Genomic DNA, 18147 nt, shown 5'->3' on the forward strand with positions numbered 1-18147 from the left:
TTTCACCTGAATGGAGGTCCCTGAAGGATAAGGGGACTCTTCAGGACACTGGGGGCCGTCGTGGTCTGTGTCTCGAGCTGCGCAGGCACGGACACATTTATGTATTTGGATTTTGAGTAGACTGTTGGTAGGAAGTGGAACTACAGAAGTGAGGCCTGCAGGGTTGGAAGATGCTGGTTTCTAGAGGCTGGTACCCGAAGAGCATCTTAGACCTAGTGTTTTCTCCTGACTCTTTCTGCATTTTGGCTACCATGAAGTGAATGGATGGCTCTGCTCTTCCACACCCTTCCATGCTGACTCTCTGCCACACCAGCAGGCCCAGAAGCCATAGAGCCAAAGAGCATGCTCTAAACCTCTAAAGCTATGAGCCAAAACAAACCTTCCTTTCAGTTGTCTTACTTGGGTTTTCTGTCACAGTGATGAACAACTAAATCACCCACATGGATTTTTCTTTTTTTTTTTCTTTGTAAAGATTTATTTATTTGATGCATATGAGTGGTCTATCTGCATGTACAACTTTATGCCAGAAGAGGGCATCAGATCCTACTACAGATGGTTGTGAGCCACCATGTGGTTGCTGGGAATTGAACTTGGAACCTCTGGAAGAGCAGCCAGTGTTCTTAACCACTGAGCCATCTCTCCAGCCCTGTCACATGGATTTTTATAGAAACTTAGAAAAGCATCCCCAATAAAGGTACAGCTTGCAGAGGGAGAGACTCTTGAATCATCCAACCCCTGAGGCCAAATTCCGGTCAAAATTCCTGACTATACCGTATGCTCAGGGACAGCCACCCAGAACTAGCAAGTCCCTGAATCCCAGCACGGGGAAAGCCTTGGCTCCCAGGGCTGTATCTCAAGCAGACCCTAGCAATCCTCAAAACCCCAAACACAAGACTCCACCCTGCAGATTCCAGCAGGGCCCTCCCTGGCAAGCAGACTCGGTGCTCTTTGGAGATTATGTGGCTGAAGGAACTTCAGAGATCATCCCAGTTATATTTTGCAGGAGGTGGCGGAGGTTCAGACAAAAGAAGGGATACTGTAGATTAATGATGAGGGCCACCTGTCTCCACAACACACACACCAGCACAACAAAGTCACCCTCTCTAGTTTCCAACTCAGCACCCCTTCAGAGTCCCACAACCTTGTGCAATTCTCCCTGGGCTGTCTTCTTCCTGGGCACTCCTGAGCCGCTTCCCAGCTGTGAAAGTGATGTTCAGTCTGTGTCTCTTTTGCTGATTGGCAGCTAATGGGGACAGGTTGGTCTAGTACAAACTTGTTAGATTAGCAAAGACAGCCCTTAACAACCCTAACATTTTTCTCCTTCTTCACTCCCAGGGGCTCTCAGTACCCTCCTATCTCATCCAAGTGACAGGGCAGATGAATTTGAGGAGCCTAGAAACTCAGGAGTACAGACAAATAAGGCAATGGTAAGCCCTCCATAATAATGTCATTGTTGGAACTTTAGACTTCAATCACCAGAGGTTCTCAACCTGTAGGTCATGACCCCTTCGGAGGTCAAATGATCTTTTCACGGGGGTGGCATATCAGACATTTACATTACAATTCTTAACAGCAGCAACACTGCAGCTATGAAGTAGCAACAAAAATAATTTTATGGTTGGGGTCACCACAACACAAGGAACTATATTAAAGGGTTAAAGCATTAGGAAAACTGAGAACCACTGTTCTAGAGGGAGAGGTGCTTTGAAATGCAGGGGTGGGGTGGGAAGCACTTCCTAATTCTCTCTAAGCACAGCATCAGGACGTTTGTGACATGACTATTGTCACATGTGACCCGGCAGTGGTTGTTTAAAACAGATAGCAGGATGATGAAGGTCTCTTACAGGACGGTCAGAGGAGACTGCGTCCTGCGTCCTGCGTCCTGCCAGGGTAGGTGCTAACAGCTACAGCAGCTGCTCCTCTTGTGTCACCTGCTTATTTAAGAACACGCATTATGGGCCTTCTAAGGGCCAGCAGCTCTGCTGGGCACTCAATACCAACAGCAACTCTGCTCCTGAACTTGATGTGTTGTGGAGAGAAGCAGACAAGGGGGCTGGGGAGATGGTTCAGTCAGTGTTTGCTGCACAAAGTGTGGGGACCTGAGGTATAAGTTCAATTGATCCCCACCACCCATATCAAAGCTAGGGAGGGTACTGTGCATTTGTGATCCCAACACTGGGGAGGCAAAGACAGGCAGATCCCTGAGGTTCACTGGGTAGCCAGCTGAGGCCCCAAATCACAATGAAAGACCCTATTCTAACAAAACAAGGTGGATTGCTCTTGAGGAATGAAAACTGAAGTTAACCTCTTGTCTTCACACACGCACATGATCACGTGCACAAGAGCGCGCGCGCGCGCGCGCACGCACACACACACACATATCTACATGCATATGCATACACACAAAAATGAGAAAAAAGCAATAACGTGTGTGTATGTGTGTGTGTGTGTGTGTGTGTGTGAGAGAGAGAGAGAGAGAGAGAGAGAGAGAGAGAGAGAGAGAGAGAAAGAGAGAGAGAGAAAGAGAGAGAGAGAGAGAGAGAGAGTAATAATGAATGTTTATTTGAGACAGGGTCCCACTGTGTAGTCCAGGCTGGCCTGAAATTTGAAATCTTCCTGTTTCAGTCTCCTGAGGGGTGAAATTAAAGGTGCATGCTATCACCTAGATAACGATTAATACTTAAGGAAGTAATATTCAAAGTAAGAAGGTACTATGTATGTTCATGTGATGGTGGTGGGAGCTTGGACAGGAGGACAGTGAGGTTACAATTTAAAACTACCGGTGCTCAGCACTTAGGTACCACTTCAGTGAGGGCCTGAGGAAGGTGGAGCTGAGCCAGCACTCAGTGCTCCCATCCCACAGAGCTTGGCTGGACTCTAACAGGCTCCCACATGCTTTGACTCTTAAAAATGTCTCCCACTCAGTGCTGTGACATTTCTCACCAGTATCTCTAACAGCCAGGCTGGGGCTGCTGGGGCTCTAGCTGGAAAGGAAGGAAATGCTAAACCGCAGGCCCCACACAGAGCAGCAAAGAGCTGAGAGAGGGCTGGATGGCTCAGGCTGGCTGCAGGCAGCAAAGCTTGGCCTCCCAGAGTCCTGCTGTTGAGGAGAGGGCTTCTGAGAACTCTTCCAAGTTGCTGGGACCCCTAACAGGGGCAGACTGTTGACTGCTTTGCTAGCAGAAGGGCGGTGAAGCAGCTGCTACCATTGCACAGACCTACAAAGTTGCACCCCACCCCCAATGGATCAAGTGACAGTGAATGGTAGAGATGACTCACTCTCACTCTCCCCACAAACCCCCAACCCTCTCTCCCCAACCAGGGAAGGAGGAAGAGAAGGCTAGGCATCCACACAGGAGTGTATTCTGCTTCCCCTCATCTGAGGGTGGTGCTGGCCCTGGGAAGGGACTGAACCTCTAAAGGGAAGTCAAGCCATTGCAGGAGGGTGGCATCACATAATGGCCTAGCTCCCAGCCCCAAAGCATCTCTAACTTGCTGTGTGACAGAGCAAGTCATCACCATCACATGCTCAGATCTTTCCCAAGGATGCACAAGGAACAGAAACTGCAAGCGTGACCTTGTGACCGTAATGTCCCTCCCCAAGGCCAGCACCCTGTTTGTCTTCAGCAAAGCCTTTTCCATCTAAAGGTCGCAGATTTTTCTTTGTTTGTTTTAATTTTTGTAATAAATAGGTTGCACCTGACTACTTGACTGCTTACTCATCAGGATGAGCTAGGTGCATCTGCCACATGGATTCCCAGGGCTAGTCTGGGATCCATGGAATCCACAGTGGGCAGGGAATAACTCCCAACAGCCCTGAGGTAACTCTAATGATCAGACAAATCTTGCAAAGTAACTTCTGTCACTTTGGATTTCAATGGAGATTGTTATTTATTTAAAAAAAAGGAAGAGAAAAAGGATAGAAGAGAAGGAACTTTGTAATTACAAGGGGAATAAAGTTGGAGTGGAGCTAAAGAGTTGACAGGGCCTCATCTATCTGGGATCCTGGGATCCGCCTCCACACTTTCTGCTCAATAGACCATTCTGGTTTACCAACTCTATCTCCCCTGTGCACCTCGGATCAAATGTGCTGATCACACACGAAGAAAGAGATGGACAGGGAGTAAGAAGAGAGTATAAATGTGGGAGAGCAGGGCAGAGAGAGGAAGAGGAGCTTCATGAGTAGGCACACAGAAAGAGTAGGCATTGGCTCATGCAAATTCAAGTTTTGTTGCCCTTGTTTCATATGTTCAGTAGCCAGTGAGGTGAGGGCAAGGCTGTTTCTTGTCATAGCTCGGCCAGTGGAAGTGCTTTCTCCCCCATTTTGGTTGGGATGCTCCCTTGAAAGGCTGCTCTCTTGCCTGGGGGTCCCTCTAGAACAGCATACTCCAGGCCTTGGATGGAGTAGACATCTGCACCTGCCTGGAGTGGCATTGTCAGAGTGTATCCTCCAACCCTGCCCTCAGCCCTCCTCCCAGAACACCTTTGCACCATCATGGCCTCTGCTCTGAATTTCACCATTCTTTAAGGAAACTATCGTCCTTTTTGAACCAAGAGGCAGGCCTTCCATAATCGTTCCTTAGTCAGAGAAGAGTCACAATGTCTGTCTGAAGACTCAGGAAGGGCCTTTCAAGTCCTCTTAGATCTCAGTGAAACCCCACATGTAGGTCGGAAAGCCTCGGGGAGCAACATAACCTCCCTGCTTCTCTCTCAATGGCCTTCATGCCTACATTTGACTTGGACCTTACAGCCATTTGAGTGGTAAGCAGATATAGTTAGCTCTGTTTTTCCAGTGCGGAACTTGCAGCAACTGAGGATCTGTGTCCACGTGCAGCGGAGGGAGCCTTACATAGAGTTTCCTGAACTTGCACTGGAGGAGAAGAAGTGGCAGCTGAGATGAAGCACCCCTCATTGAGAAGGATTGTGGAGGGCTGGGTGCCTGGACCGGGATTAGCCAGTTGGTGGTAGAGGGAAGGTTGGAGGTAGGTTTCGAATTCATAATTGCTTCTGCTTTGCTGGGGGCTGATTATTTACTTGTAGGTAGGGAGTGTTCTTTTCTCCTCTGAGGCTCTCCCTCTGCTCTTTCCCCATTGTCTTCTCTTCCCCGGTATAGAGCTAAGCACTATGTAGATGAGACAGAGGTGGTCTCTGCTGTCAGGAAGCTGTGGCTTTGTCAAGAGAGACACGTGAACTCTGCACAGCTCCTCTGATGGATCGAATCACTGTATGTGATGGATACAGTGCAAGTCAACTGTGAAGGGCATCAGCTCATGCCAGTCTGCTGCCTGCGCCACCCACACCAGTGCTGCCCCCAACATCCTCAGCTACAATATGAGGCTCAGTCTAGGCTCTGTAAAGGGAACTTCCATTGTTTTTTCTAAGATCGCCTTATTAAAATGTTCAGGGTGTCTTGACTAGCAACCATGTCCTGAGAGAGTGACTGTATTTGCAGAAAGAGAATTTCATTACAGAATCAACCTTTTAATAAAATCTAACTTAACTTTGGTATTTTTTTTCCCTTACAAAATACTGCTAAGCTCATTTTGTGTTGGCCAACTACTCCTGAGCACGGGGACTGCCCTGAAGTGTGGTTAATATATCCTGTGAGACTCCATTGAAGAAAACTGATTTCTCCTTGGCTATCAACTGCAGATAGCTTTATGGTTACCGGCAGGAGCCTGTGTCTACTTCCCCTGCTCGGAGCTGGGACCTGTCTGCCTTGACCTTGCGCAGGCTTTGCATGTGCTGCCACGGTCTCTATGAATTCATATGTGCATCAGTCCTGCTTCATCTGGAAGACGCTGTTTCCTTGGAATCACATCACCTCTGGCTCTTACAGTCTTTCCGCCTCCTCTTCTGCACAGCTCCCTGAACCCCGAGGAGAAGGGTTTGGTAAAGACATCCCATTTAGAACTGAGTTCTCCAAAGTCTGTCACTCTCTGTACGTTGTCTGGTTATGAGTCTTTTATGAGTCTCTGTTTAACTAACATTTTAAGCAGTGGGGAAGGATACAAAAATATCCAGACATGTGATCTTATTTTGCTTCTGTACTTGACTACAACCTCTTTTCCATCGACCTTCAAGATGATGGTCAAGACAAACCAATCTTTATATAAGATGGTGGAATACTAATTATTAAATATCTGTATTGTAAAGGATAGAGCCAAGGAATTTACGTTCCTTTAATATTCCTCCCTCCTTGAGAAATATTACTTTCCCCTTCTCCAGATGGAGAAACTGAGGCTCAGACTATTTGAGTAGTTTTCCCAAGGACCTCAGTGGAGGCAGGAGGCACATTCAGCTTTAGAAGCAATCTCTCCTCCTCTGTAGCCTTGTGCCCTAGCTATGCTCTAACCCTCTCTTTCCAGCAATATGGAATTAATAAAAATGGGAAACCATGCTGGTGACAAGCTTATACTTATTCAATGGTTTTTTGTTTGGTTGGTTTTTATTTGTATTTCCCCAGTGTTTCTTCTAATTTGCCCACTGACCCTTTGAGGTCAGTCCCATTACTATCTCCACTTTACAGATGAGAAACAGAGGCTCAGAGAGCTGAGACAGCATGCCCAGAGTCCTCGCAGTGTCTTGCGAGCATGAGGGCATCCACATCTAACTCACTCTCATGTCCCAGCTGAGTCCCCTCTAAGTCATCTCTTACACTTCCCTGGACAGATCCAAGATGTACATCTTCCTTGATATTCTTCCTGGTACACTCCCTTTGCTAACTCTTCCTTACAGAAGCTCACAGGACCTTTGTAAACTGTGAGCTGCGCATACCAACTAGCTGTGTTAGCCTCTTTGTTTTCCTCTGCCCTGCTGCACACGTCCCGACTCTCAGACACAGTAGTAGTACCAATGAATATGCTTGCCTCTGTTGTGCTGTTACAATATGCTTCCTTCTCTCAGAATGCTCCACAGTTCTTCCCCTTTCTATTACTTCTCCTTACCTTCCTCCCTCTCCTTCTTTTTTTCTTTTTGGCAACAGGGTTGGTTTCATAGAGCCCAGGCTAACCTCTAACTCATTTTGTGTTGCTGAAGCTGGCCTTGAACTCCTTCTGCTTCTGCCTCCCAAGTGCTGGGATTACAGGCATGCGCCACTATGTCTGACTGAGAATGGGCCCTTAACTGCTCTTCCAGTTAGAATGTAAGCGTACTGCGTGTGAAGGATCTGTCCTTTATATTTGTAGGCCCACACTGACAAGTCTTGAAACATTATAGGCATTTAGCAGCATTTCACCAAAAGAATGAGGTAGTCACGAAGTAGTAATTTGTGTAGGAACCGAGAGATAGAAGTCAGATGTCCTCAACGGGTTGAATATATATCTACAAGCACATGGCCGCCATTTCCGACACTTCACATCCTCCATGAAGATCCACATTAGCAGCAGGTGCCATTTCCTTCCTCCGGGGAGATTTTCTCTAGCAGTTGTTATAGTGTGGCTCAGCATTTCTAATGAGTTCTTTCAGACTTTATATGTCTGAAAATGTCCTAGTTTACCTGCGTTTGTCAGCGGTTAGACAACACACATTTATTGAATGCCTATTGTATGCTGGGCACAGTTCTAGACGATGAGAAACTTGAGCAAACACCACATCAGAGCACAATACAACAATGGACTCTGCTCACATGACCCCACCCCCACCCCCCCACCCCCCGCCACTCCTAGCAGGCCTGTCTTCTGACCAAAGAGACACGTCTTTTGAGGCTTCTAACTTTCTCATGAATTTCACAATTAATTATTAAGGCATCATTTTGATTATCATTTGGGCAGTAGCAGTAAATATAATGAAGACTAAATCAAGGCAATCTGGTTAAGGTTTTCGCTTTCATTTCTGAAATAAAGCATCACTGGGGGCTGGTCTTGAAATCGTTCCCCCTTTTGGGACTTAAGGAGTCTTCTCGGTGACATTGTTTCTGACAGAATTTGGTCCCCCCTCCCCCATCTTCAGTCACTCCTCAGGGTGTGATGTGATTTCTCTTCTCTGACTACATGGGTGGTTTTTCTCTTCACTGTTTATGTCTAGTCAGTTGTTTTTTTTTTTTTTTTTGGGAAATTTGATGGTGACATATCACAGAGCAGTGGTCCGTCTGTTTCTTGGGCTTAGGGTTTGTGATGCCTCTTGAATCTGTGAACTTAACAATTTTTATCCAGCTTGGGAATGTCTCAGCTGCTATTTCCTCATGTCATTTATTTCTGTATCTTCTCCTCTCAGCAGGAACATCTTTTGGGAACCATAATTCTGCACATTCAGCTAGTTGCAGTGGCCCCACAGTTGCGGGATGCTCTGCCCACTTCCAGCACTGGAGAGCAAACCCAGACCGCGGGAATGCTAGGTAAGCACTCTCTCCCTGAGCCATCCCCCAGCTCCCTGAAGACCTTCGCTGTGCAATACTTTCCCCTCCATTTGATTTTGGGAAGTTTCTCTGGTTCTGTGTTCATGTTCAATGACTCGGTTGGTTAGTTGTCAACTTGACACGAACTAGAGATACCAGAGAAGAGGGCCTCACCTGAGGAATCGTCTCCAGGAAATTGCCTGTAGGCAAGAATATAGGGCATTTTTTTTTTTTGATTGCTAATTGGTGGAGAAGGGTCCAGCCCAACCATGGATAGTGGTACCCCTGGGAAAAGATGAATCTGGGAAGTATACAATGGTAGCTGAATGTGAGCCTGGGAGCAAGCTGGTAAGCAATTTTTTTTTGTCCCTCAGAGGTCTCTGTTTCAGTTCCTGCCTCCACGTTCCTGCTTTGAGCTCCTACCTTGACTTCCTTGGATAATGGACTGTGACCTGCCAGTCAAATAAGCCCTTCCTTCCCCAGCTGCTGTTGGTTATAACGTTGATGACAGCAACAGAGAAGTAACTAGCACACTGACGTGCAAAGCCTAGTTTCTGGTAAAACTACAGCAGTTTACCCTTCATCCCAGACACTTTCATCTCGAGAAGTTCTATGCAGATCTGTTTGTGTTTCCTTTGCCTCAGGTTGACTTTGGATACTACGGAGCTCTTTTTCGATAGATTCAGCTATCTGGGTCAGTTTTAATACGTTTGTTTTTTCCATTGGGTCATATTTTCTTGTTTATATCCTTGCCTGTTACTGATTAGAAACTGTACACTGTGTTTTTGTTTGATTATGGATGCTTTTGCACATTCACGTTTTGTTGGAGGATGTAGTAGAGTTGCTTGGAAACAGTCAGCATCATCTCTGCCTTGTTTGAAAGTTTCACCAGGCTGAGCCAGAATAGGTTGCAGATTAGGACTGATCATTCCTCTTCTCGGAGGCAAAGACTCTCCTTGGTGACTGAGTCTAGGCACCCTGACCCTGACTGCTAGAAACAGGTACCACGTTCAACCTTGTAGCTTCTGTTACTTCTCTGATTGGACAGGTCTTTGGTCAGACACAGGCTTCCTCCAATGCATAGGCTGACCAGCACCCTACTAGAGAGGGACTCTGGAAAGTTTTCCGGGACATTTTCTATCCAGCTTTCTCCTCTAACGGATTCTATCTCCTAGAGTCTTTACTCTGGCTCCTCAACTTGAGGATTCATCAGACACAGGGGTTCCCTGCTCTCCTTGCCCTGGGCTAGAGACTGGAAGCTGAGGGTTAGCATAAGAGTTGCCACTGTGTTTCTATTGGTGAGATCTAAGGTAAACTGATAAGAATGGATCCTACTTAAAGGGGAAAAGGGGAAATGGACATCAGATTCATTCGCCTGACTGCTGTCACAATAGAATGTAGACCTAGAATTATACTTTCCATTGTTTTTTTTTTTAAAAGAGAAAGTAGATTCTGGGAAACTTTTGATGATTTTTAAAACACACAATGACCAAAGCCTAAAGTATCTATCTGAGGCTGAGTCTGTGGCTGACAATTCTGCCTCCTGTGTGTCTGACTTTTAACAGAACTCATTCGTGCACTTGTAGGACTGTCCTGTGCCCATGTCTCATATAAAGTCACCGCCACCCTTTGTCCACAGGAGGTCCCCCAGCAGGCATGCCTGAAGCTATAGGTGGTACTGATCCTGATAAAATGTATATGATGATTCTGCCTATGAAGGCATACCTCTGAGAAAGGCCAAGTTATAAACTGGGTGCAGTAGGAGATTAACAACAACAACTGATTAGAAAATAGAGCAACCATTACAATATTATAAAATAAAAGCTGTGTGGATGCTCTCTCTCTCTCTCTCTCTCTCTCTCTCTCTCTCTCTCTCTCTCTCCTTCTCTTCTCCTCTCGCTTTCTCTGTATTTTATTTCACTGTGTTTCAGATGCAGTTTGTCATGGTAGTGGAAACCATGGGGAGCAAAACCGTGAATGAAGAGAGACTAGTAGTCATCACATACCTGTAGCTACTGAAATACGTCTGGTGGGCTGGTAGAACTGGATCTTAGATTTAACCAAAACTGAATCAGCCATATGTGCTTACAAAAAAATTCTAGGGAGCTCTAACAAAGATAGGCAGCCACAGGGTGAACTCTTAATGCTTTCATTTCCTTTATTTGCTGTGGGATGGTCTTTCTGTATGCTGTGAATATGTGTTGCCACCATTGATTAATAAAGAAGTTGCTTTGGCCAATGGTAAGACAGGATAAGAGCCAGGTGGGAAATCCAAGCAGAGATACAGAGAGAAGAAGGGTAGAGTCAAGAGCACTGCCAGGAGCCACTGATGGAGGAACATGTCAGAGAACAGGTAACACCATGAAGCCATGTAACAGTACATAGATTAAAAGAAATGGGTTAATTTAAGATGTAATAGCTAGCTATCAATAAGCCTGAGCCATAGACCAAACAGTTTGTAATTAATATAAGCCTCTGTGTGTTTATTTGGGATCAAGTGGCTACAGGACACAGGAAAGCTTTCAGCTACATTCACTTTTCTGGACAAAGAAGAAATAGCCAGGCTAAGTGTATTTTCCTTATTTCCTACATACCCAAGAAATCTTCCAGCTTCCTACTTTCTTGGGATACTTTCTTTTTATCATTATGCAGTCTAAGGCCCTTAGAACAAGAGAAGGGATTCTAGGGAATGCCCAAAGTAGATGTTTCAAACCAGTAGCACCAACAGCAAATCCAACCATGTGTAGCTTTATGCTGATTTTCACAATGTCTAATAACATTTGAGTCAGTATTGAAAAATTGAGACATAAAACATTGGAACTCATGTTTCTAGCTATTTTTTTTTATCAATTTAAAGATTGGCCATCATTGGGTCCACATTGGCTAGACCTGAGTAGCTACAGGGCTCTCAGAATGGAACACGTGATGTGCTATCTGCCATAACCAACATTACCCCCTACTGTTTCACCATCAATCAACCTTTCTACTGGTTGTCTTTAAAATCATAATTTTCTATTTTATTTTAGTATAAAAATATTTCTCTAGAGACACTCATATTCAATGATAACAAAAAGAAAGATAAATCAATGGGAATTTGTGTTTACAACCTGTCCTACTTTGTACATTTATATCACCTGTCTGGCCTTTGTATTTGAGCATGTTAGGTCTCTACTAGGACAATGACAAATACATGCCACAATATGCATACCGCTGCTTCCCATTTCAGCACCCAGGGTAGACATTACTAATCGATTATATCCTTTTCCTCAACATTCTTCTTAACATTACACCAATAGCAGCTATCCCAAGAAATCAGTATCGACAGATAAAACGATCTCCTTTGCCATCATTTATTTGGGTCCATGTTCATTTTATTAACCGAGAAACAGAGGTCTTGAAATCTTTTTTTTTTTTTTTTGTTTGTTTGTTTGTTTTTTGAGACAGGGTTTCTCTGTGTAGCTTTGCGCCTTTCCTGGAACTCACTTGGTAGCCCAGGCTGGCCTCGAACTCACGGAGACCTGCCTGTCTCTGCCTCCTGAGTGCTGGGATTAAAGGCGTGCGCCACCACCGCCCAGCTAAGGTCTTGAAATCTTAAACCAGTGAGTCAATGAAGATGCCATGAGGAGCTAGATAGATGACTCAGCAGTTAAGGTCATGTACTGCTCTTACAGAGGACCCAAATTCTGCTCCCAGCCCCCACATCAGGTGCCTTATAACTGCCTGTAACTCAAGCCCCAGGGGATCTGACACATTCTTCTGGCCTATACCTGCATCTTTATGCTCATGCACATACCCACATGCAAACACACAGACCAACATAATTTTAACATGAAATAATCTTTTAAAAGACATCATGATGAAACCTTAGGGTCTCTTGATTTTGGTACTGTGCTCATAGGCCCGAGCTATCCTATCAAAAAGGCAGGAAATGGAACACACAATCCAGTGTTGGGAGTTTGTGTTGGACAAAGAATCCAACTCCTAGCATGACTGCCTGGATCTGTTACTTCCTTCCAGCTCACCATGGGATTCCTCTTCCCCAGGCTCTGCTGTTGTCCTCAACCTCCCTACCCGATTTTACCATTTAAAATTACATTAATATACACCTGACCCAGTCTCCCCTCAACAGGTCTTCATTTCAACCTGCTCCCCATCCTGCTGCCCACCAGGGGGCGTACTCACGGCATCCTCAGCTTAGGGAACTTCTGGATGTCATTTTCTGTCAGGTTCTGGAAAGAAGAGACACACAGGGCAGGCAGGTTAAAACTCACAGGAGGGCCCTGATCAGGTGCTCAGGAGGGAATGACAGAGAACCATCGTCATCCCAACACCCTTAGGTTTACTTTTTTCAAAGGGAATCCTGAAGTTGGAATCTTACATAAAAATTTCCTGAATTATAAACAAAAATGACTTTAGTAAACAAACATGAGGAAAATCTGTGAAACCAAACAGAATTTGTCTCGTGGGCAAAATTTGACAGCCTCCTCACTGTATTTTGGCCGCAGGGTTTTGCATGGGAAGGGAGCAGTTCTGGGCTAATGTCATCAGAGGAGCTAAGACGGAGGCATCTTGGCAAGGTGCTTGTTGGAGCATCAAGCCCAGCCTTTATTAACCTGTGGTGAGTTTTCTGACCAGGCCCCTGTCAGGCTGCCTGAGTTATTGTGATAGGATGAAGGAACAGCCATATACTGGGAAGGTGGACGGACGGCCAAGGTGTTTTTTCAGAGTATGGCATGATGAGTTGAAGACATCTTGGAGTCTTCCAGAGGGACACTCTGGAAGTGACTGAGAGGGGGATACAAGCTGAGAAAGCTGAGGAAGAGATGGAGGAGAAGGTATACATGACCATGACTGGAGACAGAAGAAGAGGATGTTGGGAGGATGAAGTCTACACCATGGACAACGGCTGGGAAGGAAGATGAGAAATGTTGAAACAGGCTTTGGGAGTTTTGCTTTGTGATAGAACTCCCTCCCTCCTTTCTTTCAAAACCCTCCAGCAATCCTGAGCTAAACTTCCTTGAGTTAGATTTATGGATTTTAGAAGCATGATTATATGCTGAGTTGAACTCCCTCCCTCCTTTCTTTCAAAACCCTCCAGCAATCCTGAGCTAAACTTCCTTGAGTTAGATTTATGGATTTTAGAAGCATGATTATATGCTGAGTTCAGAAAAGAGGTCCATAGACAGGATAGCTACAAACCAGGTCCTGGCAGAGAAGCAAGGTGGCAGACAGGACTGCTTGTCTCCCAATGTCCGTTCTTTCCATCTTCCTTACTGTCAGAACCTGAATTTGGTTCAGGGTGGGAAATGTGTTTGTGCAAGATATTTAACTCCCCAGGTTACCTTGGAGATGGGGGGGGGGTCACATGACTCACTTGTGGCCAGTAAGGTGTAATCTGCAGTCTACTGGATGAGATCTCCAGAATAATGGTTATTTTTCATTTTTTTTTGTTTTTACAAAGGGGATAAGGGCACATTCACCAAGCACCATGCACCCTTTACTCTCTACCTTTCCCCTCTTCCTCTGCCTATTACACATATATATGTATAAGTTTATATATAATATGTATATAAAACCTAGAGGTGGAATAGCCAGCTTGGAGTGATTAGCACAAAACCCCCAGGCTTTCCATAGACTGAATGGGACCTAAGTTCAGGGCTTCCTCCAGAAGTTGCTCAGTCCTTCATGTCCACTTGTACATGTCTTACTACTTGAGGAAGACCACATACATTCCCAGTTAACCCATCAACTACATCCCTCCTTTTCTTATACCTTTTCAAAGTACAGCATCTCAATTTCTCACCAGAAAAGACCCCAAGACTCCATTCTTCTCCATGTTAAACAAATGTGTCATTAAGACAGATGGGGGGGTGTCTACTAGCTCCCACACTGAAGAAGGAAGAAAAGAAGAAGAAACAGAAGAAGTGAGGAAAAGGAGAGGGGAAGGAGGAAGGAAGAGAGGATAGCAAACATTGTTCCCTTCAATAGCAGAATAGTCCTGGATGTTCCAGAGCCAGCAGGGTATGAGATGAGTAACTGGAGCTCGGGTCAAGACTTCCAAAGTGAACCCAGAGCACAGTGCAGTTCAGAATACCCTAGCTGCTGGGGCAGGCACTGGGTTCTACTCCCTGTTCTCGGGCTGCTCCTGCCCCCTTTGCACCCCCCACCCCCACTCCCCCCACCCCCGTTCAGAGGGTGAGGAGGCCAGGCTGATTTCTCTGAAGGGCCGAGAGGTCCCAGAGATGGAACAGAGGGGATGGCTGTTCAGATACCATCTCTCAAGCAAGGAAACAACGGTCCTATCAAGTCAGTTCAAGCCTGGCACTCACATGAGAGCCACATAGCTGAGAAGTGCCATTGTTATTCTCGACTGTGACCCTGCACAGTGTGTTCCGTCGGCAGAGGATGAAGCAAAGGGGGATTGGGGACAGAGGACAGATGCTTACTCAAGATGAGCCAGGACAGCAGGGCAACCAGGACCCTCTTCAAAGGTGTTGCCCTTCCTCTGTACCCAATGTGGTGTCTGTTTTCTCAGTGCGAAAGCATCAGAACGAAACATACGGTTTAGTGTAGTTGCAAGAGCAGCAACAATAAAACTTAGAGAATTCTCTTCATTCAAAGCTCACTATGAACAAAACAACAGCAAAACCCAGACAGTATAGGATAAGCTAAAGTCATGCTTCAGTTTAGTCATTAAATTTGTGACTTAAGACAAAAATCACCGCATCTCTGCATCTGTTTCCTCATTTGTAAATGAGCTGGTTGAAGGTATTTGTGAAGGTATCTTTCTCCTAAAAACAGTTTCATGAAGACAGGAATCTCATATCTTATGATTCCTCTGTCCCCAGCACGTGACTTTATCTAGGATGGAAAAGGCATTCATTTCAGCACGAGACTTCCGAGGTTCCCGGAAAGGGGAAGACAATTGCAGGCGGTAGTGAGCTCACCATCACTAGAGAAGGTGAAGCAGAGTAGGGCAGGGATGCAGTGTAGGAAATGGATTGGTGTGTGGTGTAGCAAGCTGCAGCATATGGCATCTTGGTCCCTTTCAACTAGCTTCAAGTCTCATGGTCAAGCTTCACAAAGCTATGACATAGAGACATGCAATTTGATTGCCCTTCTCTCTCTGAATCTGAGAACATCTCCCACGAGACCTTTAAATTCGTTTTCTTCCCTTGTTAAAGAGTAAAGCAAAGTGCCCAGAAGGGATGACTAGGGATAGTGACAGTTTGTCTGAACGCACAAGCAAAGCATTGTTTCAATGTATGGGACTGGACAAAGCTTACCAAAAACCGAGCGCCGTCAATGTGGTACTTCCTGACCGCCTTCTCACAGTCCTTGTAGTTCAACTGCACAGAGAAGCACAAGGTGCCATCAGTGTCACGGGCTCCTGTGGTCCCCCTTTGCCTCCTCCAGAGCTTAGCAATCTGTGGTACCTGTGGCTAGCCAGCCCCTTCCTGATCCTTTGTCTAACAGAGGGGCCAGGTCCTCACCTTAGCCATACTTTCACTACCCCCCGGGACTGTCTGAAATGGAGAAATTGTGCACTCTAGTCCGTGGGACCAGAACCTCTGGAAACACACTGTCTTCAAGGCTCAAGAAGAATGGCCACGTGGTAGTAAGGACAGCAGAAAGGCACTGACAGAGGAATCCAAACCCCAGCCCCTGTCTTGTGTCCCCAAAGATGATCTTAGTGACCACATCAGTCATTTATGCCTGGCCCATTTCTGAGCATGAGGGAGGAATCAACTCATGTTCAGTCTTGTTACGATGACTTTTTTTTTTCTCTCTTAAATGACCTAAAACAACAAGATAAACATTGTCTGGAACTATGACAACCTTGGTTTAAATGTTTTGTTGAGGACCTCGTTTACTAAATAATTCCCATAATTTTTAACCACTGAATGTTCAGGTCATTTCCCTGGCTGCCAGCTCAGCAGTGAGACCAGCAGCTGCTAGTTAGCACTGGATGCTCTGCAGGCAGCAGGCCCTGCTCCCACACACTGGATGCTCTGCAGGCTGCAGGCCCTGCTCCCATGCACTGGATGCTCTGCAGGCGGCAGGCCCTCCTCCCATGCACTGGATGCTCTGCAGGTGGCAGGCCCTCCTCCCATGCATTGGATGCTCTGCAGGCAGCAGGCCCTGCTCCCACACACTGGATGCTCTGCAGACGGCAGGCCCTCCTCCCATGCACTGGATGCTCTGCAGGCGGCAGGCCCTGCTCCCATGCACTGGATGCTCTGCAGGCGGCAGGCCCTGCTCCCAAGTCACTTAGTCCTCCAGTTACATGGGTAAAGGATGAGAGACACAGAGGGCTAAGAAGCTTGCATCGGTGGAAGGTGACATAGGTGACAGCTGAGCTTCAGAACTGGGCTTTAGTGTTTCCACGAAGAATAGTCTTTAAGTAAAAACGTCCCGTACATAAGTGCACACAGTGAGTGATCAGGAATGCACCCGAAAGCACTGTCTAGATAGCGTATACTGCGCAGTGGATGCCATTCTGCCTAACTTTTTCTATGTAAGTTGAATTGTTGGAGTCAAATTCTCTGAACAGAGTGATAGAATCAGCAGAGGTAAGTGCCTGTAAGGTCTTGGTTAATTTTCAAGGCTAACCTATGACTGTGGTGCACCCACCTCACCTTGTCCTCAACAGCACAAAACTTCACATCAGAAATACCTCCAAGATTGAGGTCTGGTGTAGTTAAGGGAAACACATTTTTCTCTGAGGACCTTATATTCTTCTCACAAATAGTTAGTTCAACCTTCTTTGAAGGAAACTTTAAAATCTATTTCTTATCTTACACTGTCCCCCCAAAAAATGTGAAAAGTAAATATAGCTGGGGGCGAGTGGCACACCCCTCTAATCTTAGCACCCAGGAGAGTGAGGCAGGAGGACAGGACTGTTGTTAGTCCAAGAGCATCCTGGGCTATACTTCAAGAACCCATCTCAATAATAATCTTAAAATGTAATTGTTGTCACCTCCTAGTCTAGAAGGGCAGAATGAATATCACACTTGGGAAGCTGATTTATAGGTCGATGTCGTGGGCAGGCAGCACCTGCAGCATGCTGCTGTCTCCTTGACCACACTCAGGGTGTGTAGCAGACTCTTGGAACTGCCAGCTTCCTTTAATCCATGTCACCACCATCACTATCGGATGAATTGCCAGTTCCGCAGAGTACCGGCTTTGACTCCAAACCAAAGCTAGAGGTCTAGCCTTGAACCTCGATAGTTGATGCAGTCCAGTAAGATCTGAGTTGTGGGACCTAAAATCTGTATTTCAACAAGCACCCTAAGTGATTTCCATTAGCACCCAAGACACCAATCTTGGCCCTGACCAAGTGGTTTTCAGCTTTGCAGATGATGTTGACTGGGACCCAGAGAGAAGAAGGTCTGGCTTCAGGTCACACCGTGAGGTAGTGAGGTAGTAATGTCACACAGTGAGGTAGTGAGGTAGTGATGTCACACAGCGAGGTAGAAACCCAACAGGGTTATAACACATGGCTATGAGCCAGTAAATCTCCTGCTAGGCCTGAGCCAATTGGAGGAGTTAGGGACAGGCAGACTATGGCCTTAATCCCCATGGTTTCCACCCTCAGTCCAGGGCAAGGCACACATATCTCAGGCAATATGTTAAAAAGCTTCACTAGCCTGCCTCAACCTCCCCAGTCAGGTTCTGCTTAGAAGAGCAGGATAAAGGTGAGGTAGAACATGGAACTCAATGCCTCACAGGCATTTCCTTTCAACCTCACCTCCATCTCATCTGGTTAGTTACTGTTAATACCTCTGTTTTACTGTTTAGGTAAGTTGAGG

At 46.0% G+C, this 18147-nt stretch overlaps 1 protein-coding gene across 1 annotated transcript in view; it reads right to left on the reverse strand.

Moving 5' to 3' along the window:
• Positions 1-18147, reverse strand: part of Lcp2 (lymphocyte cytosolic protein 2) — a 42306-nt gene that overhangs the window by 21873 nt on the left and 2286 nt on the right. The window contains exons 2-3 of the mRNA XM_059270220.1: positions 15622-15684; positions 12518-12564 (exon numbers count right to left, since the gene is read on the reverse strand). Coding sequence (XP_059126203.1) covers positions 12518-12564; positions 15622-15684 — 110 coding nt within the window. The remainder of the gene's footprint in view (positions 1-12517; positions 12565-15621; positions 15685-18147) is intronic.

The sequence above is a fragment of the Peromyscus eremicus genome, chromosome 8a, assembly GCF_949786415.1.
Source record: "Peromyscus eremicus chromosome 8a, PerEre_H2_v1, whole genome shotgun sequence".
NCBI classification, from domain to species: Eukaryota; Metazoa; Chordata; class Mammalia; order Rodentia; family Cricetidae; genus Peromyscus; species Peromyscus eremicus.